The sequence below is a fragment of the Arachis ipaensis genome, chromosome B5, assembly GCF_059453495.1.
Source record: "Arachis ipaensis isolate K30076 ecotype BB chromosome B5, ASM5945349v1, whole genome shotgun sequence".
Lineage (NCBI taxonomy): Eukaryota > Viridiplantae > Streptophyta > Magnoliopsida > Fabales > Fabaceae > Arachis > Arachis ipaensis.
Window position 1 is genome coordinate 14332979 of NC_142440.1, and position 7214 is coordinate 14340192.

General features: G+C 31.9%; 1 protein-coding gene across 1 annotated transcript; it reads left to right on the forward strand.

Moving 5' to 3' along the window:
- Window positions 1-1549: 1549 nt before the first annotated feature.
- LOC107643000 (YCF49-like protein) lies at window positions 1550-3573 on the forward strand. Its single transcript, XM_016346533.3, has 5 exons — window positions 1550-1942; window positions 2028-2106; window positions 2199-2267; window positions 2494-2609; window positions 3121-3573. Exons 1-4 carry the CDS (start codon window positions 1644-1646, stop codon window positions 2599-2601), a joined length of 555 nt encoding a protein of 184 aa, XP_016202019.1. The 5' UTR covers window positions 1550-1643; the 3' UTR covers window positions 2602-2609; window positions 3121-3573.
- Window positions 3574-7214: the final 3641 nt, after the last annotated feature.

The window sequence follows — 7214 nt, forward strand, 5'->3', positions numbered from 1 at the left end:
TATTAAAATAATTAAATTTTTTACAACAAAAATAATAAAAAATTATGAATGAAAAAATTAACCATCCTGATACTTTTTTGTATTTTATTCATATTTTAATTATAAACATAAATATAATTTAATTATATTATTTATGAAATGTGACTATAGATGCAGATAAAATTTAGTTATATTACTTATATATAGTTTCATTGTATTGTATTGCTTATAAAGTTAGATTATAATTATGACAATAGAATTGTTCTTGTATTTTTATATGTGTGACTAATTGGTGGTGTTAAAACATTACTCTTAATTATAAATAAGGTTTATAATTTAAAAAATCAAAGATTCAATTAAAAAGATACGAAAAAAATGATGTTAAAATATTCTAACTCTTTAAAATAAAAATATTTGAAATTTAATTAAAAATTATTTAAAATTTAAACTCAATAAAAATTTATATTCAATGTATTTTGTATTAAATATATTTAATAACCTATTATATCATATTATATCATATTGGTTGAAATTAGTTTTTATAATGTTAATTTTTTAATAACACTTTATTAGAAAAAACTATCTTTTCAGAATTTTTTAAAAACTAATTAATATTATATATATTTTATTACAATATATCTTGTTATAAAAAAATTATTTATTTTTAATGCTTATATTAAAAATAAAAACAAAATTTAAATTAGTAAATTTTAATCTATAATATAATAATAATATAGTAATTATTTTATATATTATACGAATAAAAATTAATTATTTTTTTATTTATAAAATTTTTTAAGAGCTTTTATATATATATATATATATTTTGATGAATGTGATATATTTTTTTATGTAAATAATCTTTTAAAAAAAAATCTAATAGTTAATCTATTACCTTTTTTGTTTTAGTCCAAATTAAATATTTTTTATTGTTTTTGGAAAGAAAATCTTTTGAGGAATTTAATAATATGTGATGAGGAACACCGAATAAATTATACCAAAACCAATTAAAACACAACATAAAGACATCTTTAAAAAAAGACGTTTTAGGCATGTTTATCTGAGTGGCCTCCAAAAAAAAATATATATTGCAATTTGCATACATATATACCGAAAAAAAAAAAAGAATTATCTATTACAAATATTTATTATTTCTTAGGCAAGACAATATCCTTTTTAAGAATCATAATCTAAAACTTTTATACCCAATCTTTCCCTTGGTTTTTAATTTGGGTCAGGATCTTTTACTTGGTTTAGCAATGATTATATCATTAGTTTAACAGATTATGCATTTAATCGTCAATACCTTTTTCCTTTTTTGGTATGAACCCTCAATAGTTTTTTTTTTTCTTTTTGGTCAGCGGTATCCTCAATAGTTCGAATCTCTTATACTTTTTTTTTTTGGGTTAATGTCCCATACTAATTTTACTATTGTTTTCGGCTGGCTTGTTTTTGGACATCGTGTTGGGCTACCTTCAATAGGATGCACCACCAAAGGCCCAATAAAAATAGGGTTCAAATGCGTGGGCGCTCATAATTGGGCTTATCTTTTAGGCTCAAAAGGAAAATATTTCCTACCATGAACCAAAAAAAAGGCTATCCGAAGTGGTGGTTGGAAAATTGCAGCGGATAGCGTTGTGGTGTTGTGTCGGAAAATTGCAAAGATGGCGGTGGCAAGCTTGTACTCAGGAAGAGGTTGGTGTAGAGCGGAAATCCCTGTTCCGTGGAGCTCAAGATCCAGTTGCAATGAAATTAGAAAGCTTTTGAAATGTGAGATAATGGGAAAGACTGAACGTGAAAGCAATATATTGAAATCGGTGGGTGTAGTTGGTGTTGGAGCGAGTGTGTTGCAGTTTGTGAGCTATTTAGAACCCGCGTTGTCTCTGCCGTTGCAGCTCCATGAACCCCCCAACGCCCTCTCTTTGCCCACGTGGGCCGTTCACGTCTCCAGCGTAGCTGAATGGTCCTTCTCTCTCTCTAACACACTCTCTGCTTTATGATTCATGCTTTCATTTTGCTTCATTATATTGTTGCTTTTCTATTTGAAGGATTATAGCCATGGCTTTGGTCTGGCAATACGGCGAAAAATCCGGTCATCAAGCTTGGAAGGGCCTTTCTTGGGGTATGGTGAGTTTTTCTTCCTTAATTTTCTTCCTTTTATTATTAATTAGCTCTTATTTGTGTGTATGTGTGTGTTTGTTCTGATTGATTGGTTCTAGGTACCTCTTCTTGGTGGAGCACTTTGTGCATGTACATGGCATTTCTTTTATAACTCTGAGTCCCTCGAGGTAACTTCATTATCTCAAATTATTATAATTTTAGGATTAATGAGTTGTGCACTCGTGCTCTCAAATTCATTCTATGCAGAAGTCCAGTTACATTGCTACAAAATATTTCTTGCTGCATAATAATAGCCATATCTGTTCCTTCACTCCGTGTTCCATTTGGAATGTGAATTTTATTGAAATAGGATGATCATACAAAATGAATGAGGGGTTCTGTAATGAGTTGCAGGTATTGGTGGCTCTTCAAGCGGCGCTGACCGTTATTGGTAACTTCACAATGTGCATTGCTGCTTACAGGATATACAAATCGTCCAGCGAAGGCTCCAAGAATTTTTGAACGAAAAAGTATGTATATATATACTTTGAATGGAAGTCCTACTCTTCTCTTGTGCTGATTCTGATTGCTAAGCTATATCTTCCATGAACATGCTGATCATTTACCAAAATATATTGATAGACAACTATAGAATAATCCCATAGGCAAAGGCATAGGGTTCACATGATTACTTTAACTCTTTTCATTACATTGAAAAATAAAGCTTTTCGAAGCTACAAGTTTGCTCAGTTCAAGGATCAAAACACAGTACCTTATTACTTGTGAAAGTATTTCAGTAAAGATTTTGCCAAGGTATTAATTAAGAATTGTAAATAGAAAATACTCAATAACAATCATTACATTTGAAAATTTCAACATGTATTTTACATCTCTAAGATCAGCTTTGTGTGTGTTTAGATAAACTACAACTTACTAGGGTAGTGACTTGGGTAAGCTTTTGTAGAATTCATTCTAAATAAACTTTATTGGAGAAATGTAAAGCATATGTTATATATTGATGCAAATGGCATTTGCATGCAGCCTTCCACGAGATCAAGTAAGCAGAGAAGTCCCCTCCAAAATGGTTTGAAGATGTGGTCCATTCCTTTCATAATTCACATGTCATTTTTCTTTTCAAGTAAAGAAAAGGCATCCCATCTTGTCTACTCCCTAAAAAGTCCATGCCACCCCATAAAGATAATGAAAGCATTCATAATGGTTCATCAGTCACAAGTCAAAGTGTCAAACTTTGATCATCCACATGGACCTAAAGTTGCTCTCTCACTGCTCCCCTAGTTTCAGTACTAAAGTTACATCAATTATGGATTTGCCCCTCTTTTTATTTATTAGCAAAACTTTGACTAATCTAGCCTCCCCTTATTGTTATTGTTAGTTAGTGATGATGTTTAAGATCTTATTATTTGATCACTTGGTTACTTAGAAAACACATGTACGCTAGCCATTGAATCTCAAATGAATCTGTTTCTCTACTAATCCTATTGCGGCTATTCCTAGCTCCTTGAATTGCAATATTTTATTTTGGAAACTAATTAAAGGAGTTGGCATAATGTCGTGACTGTATAAATCTAAGGATGTTTCAAACTGAACTTTATTGATATGTATGTACTATAGGGGAAAGAAAAAGCTGGTGATGTGTGCTGTGTGGGGTTCAATCTAATCGTTCAATTTTTTTAAAAGCAAATATATATGTCAAACAAAAAGGGGAAAAAAAGGATTGAAATAGAGCATATAACAAGTGGAAAAAGAGATTAGATAAGCATTGAAAAAAACTGAAAATTGATGCACCGAAACAAATTTGAAAAGCAGGATAAGTTTGTTATCAATTTTATCAACAATTGTATGTTTTGTTGGGATAAACATGAAATGAATGCCCATTTATCAATTGGGCGGTTAATAATCTTTTCCATGCAAAGATTTATTTTCAAGGAAGAAATTTGAAGACCAACCTTTAATGAAGGTTGATTTTGTACTACTATAAATAAGGCATCATAGCCTTTACGTATAACACACAATAATACAAAATAAAGCATTCCTCTCTCCTCTTTTACTATAATATTTTTCTTATACAATAATAACAATTCTCTCTTTTTATTTACACTGACTTTTCTTCTCTCTTTCTTTCATACATTACTACATATATTATTTATATATATATATATAAATCATCTCTTTTATATTAAAATAGTAATTGTGGTGAATATTACTAGAGTTATTTAATTATATTTCATATTTATATTTGTTACCTCTTTCTTATTTATTTAGTTATTTTACAACACGTTATCAGCACGAGACTCTGATCAAATTTTTAGGAAGACTCAGGTAACAAATTTTCATTATGTCAAAACTCTCTCATCTTGAATTCAATGCTCTTGATATATCTGGAAACAATTATTTATCATGGATACTAGATGCTGAAATCCATCTTGATTCAATGGATCTTGGAGATACCATTAAGGCTGAAAATAATGCATCCCAGAAGGATAAAGCCAAAGCCATGATTTTTCTCCGTCGTCATCTTGACGAAGGATTGAAAAATGAATATCTTACATTAAAAGATCCTGCAGATCTTTGGAAAGACCTTGAAGAAAGGTACAATCATCAGAAAACGGTGATACTTCCTCAAGCCCGGTATGAATGGACGCATTTGCGTTTACAAGATTTTAAATCTATAAATGAATATAATTCTGCAATGTTTCGGATCACCTCACGAATGAAATTGTGTGGGGAAAAAATAACTGATCATGATATGTTAGAGAAAACTTTCTCAACCTTCCATGCCTCGAATGTGCTCCTGCAGCAGCAGTATCGAGAGAAAGGGTTTAAGAAATATTCTGAGTTAATTTCTTGCCTTCTTGTTGCCGAACGCAACAATGAGTTGTTATTGAAAAATCATGAAGCGCGCACAGCTGGCGCCGCCCCATTTCCTGAAGTAAATGCGGCAAATCATTACCCCAGAAGAGGTAAATGGCAAGCTTTTAATAACAAGAAAAATTATGGAAGGAAAAAGAATTATGTTCAAAAGAGTGGATCTCACCAGAAGTGGGACAAAGAAAAGAATATCGGGCAGAATAAATCAACCGAGGAGAAGTGTTTCCGCTGTGGTGGAAAGGGCCATTGGTCTCGTACCTGTCGTACCCCAAGGCACCTAGTCGATCTTTACCAGGTATCTTTGAAAAAGAACGACAAAGGAAAGGAAACAAATTTTGTTTCAAATGATACTGAGAACTCCACCACTCATTATGATGTATCTGATTTCTTTGAGGATCCTGAAGGAAATATTGGTCATTTAATCAATGATGGAATAGTTTAATCTATGGGATTGTGAAGTATATATGTAAATAAATAATGTAAAGAACTTATTGTTAAGTTTTATTTTCTATGTATTTAAGTTTCAAATGTGATGTACATAAATAATGAAATATTAATATTTATGAATTTTGAAATTATTAATTGTGTCAAATTTTAAAATAAAATTTTAGTATATGACATTATTTTATGTGCAGTGTTTCTTAGAAAAATAATTCTGATCAAATATTCAATTTAACTATGCATACTACTCATTTTATTATTATTTGTTTTTGAAGAATGGTAAGGATATGTAATGAAGATGTATGCCTTGCGGATAGTGCAAGTTCACACACTATTCTCAAAAGTGATATATATTTTACCCATCTTGTGCCAAAAGAGGAATATGTTAACACTATTATTGGCTCAGGCAATGTGATAGAAGGCTCCGGAAGAGCTATAATTTTGTTTCCTGGAGGAACAAAATTTATAATAAATAATGCACTATTATCTACCAAGTCTCTGAGAAACTTGTTGAGTTTCAAAGATATTCGCCGAAATGGATATCATGTTGAGACGATGAATGAGGGAAATCATGAGTATTTATGTATAACAACTCATGATTCAAATAAGAAAGTTATATTAGAAAAATTACCCTCACTTTCATCTGGGTTGTATTATACTAAGATTAGTGCAATTGAATCACATGCCACTGTAAACCAGAAGTTTACTAGCCCAAATGAATTCATAACTTGGCACGACCGTTTGGGTCATCCGGGAACAACCATGATGAGAAGAATTATTGAAAACTCTCATGGACATTCACTAAAGAACCAGAAGATTCTTAAAACTAGTGAATTTTGTTGTGCTGCATGTTCTCAAGGGAAGTTAATTTTAAGGCCATCACCAGTAAAGATTGGATTTGAGTCCCCTGAATTCCTAGAAAGGATTCAAGGTGATATATGTGGACCTATTCATCCACCATGTGGATCCTTTAGATATTTTATGGTCCTGATAGACGCATCTTCGAGATGGTCACATGTGTGCTTATTATCTTCTCGCAACCTGGCGTTTGCGAGATTACTGGCTCAAATTATTCGATTAAAAGCACAATTTCCAGAAAATCCAATTAAAGCAATTCGTCTTGATAATGCTGGTGAATTTACTTCCCAAGCTTTTGATGCTTATTGTATGGCTAATGGAATAAGTGTTGAACATCCAGTAGCTTATGTTCACACACAAAATGGGTTAGCAGAATCACTTATTAAGCGCCTCCAATTAATTGCTAGACCCTTGCTTATGAGAACAAATCTCCCAACCTCGGTTTGGGGGCATGCTATTTTACATGCCGCAGCACTTATTCGTTTGAGGCCAACGAGTTATCATCAATTCTCTCCTATACAATTAGCTTTTGGCCAGCAGCCAAATGTTTCCCATTTAAGAATATTTGGGTGTGCGATATATGTTCCCATTGCGCCACCTAATCGCACCAAAATGGGACCCCAAAGAAAATTGGAGATATATGTTGGATATGATTCTCCCTCTATAGTGAGGTATCTTGAGATACAAACTGGTGATGTGTTTAAAGCCCGGTTTGCCGATTGTCATTTTGATGAATCAAAATTTCCAACATTAGAGGGAGAGAATAAGTTTCCTGAAAAGGAACTTAATTGGAATGCATCATCGTTGATGCATTTAGATCCTCGATCAGCGCAATGTGAACTAGAAGTTCAAAAGATTGTACATTTGCAAAGAATAGCAAATGAATTGCCTGATGCATTTTCCGATACAAAGAGGATAACCAAATCTTATATACCAGCGGAAAATGC

What these genes read in the sequence shown, in the direction of transcription:
- LOC107643000 (XM_016346533.3), top strand. Translation starts at nt 1,644, where the DNA reads ATGGCGGTGGCAAGCTTGTACTCAGGAAGAGGTTGGTGTAGAGCGGAA. An exon ending in GTCTCCAGCGTAGCTGAATG is followed by an intron (nt 1,943 to 2,027) that starts GTCCTTCTCTCT and finishes TTCTATTTGAAG; the next exon opens with GATTATAGCCATGGCTTTGG. An exon ending in ATAACTCTGAGTCCCTCGAG is followed by an intron (nt 2,268 to 2,493) that starts GTAACTTCATTA and finishes AATGAGTTGCAG; the next exon opens with GTATTGGTGGCTCTTCAAGC.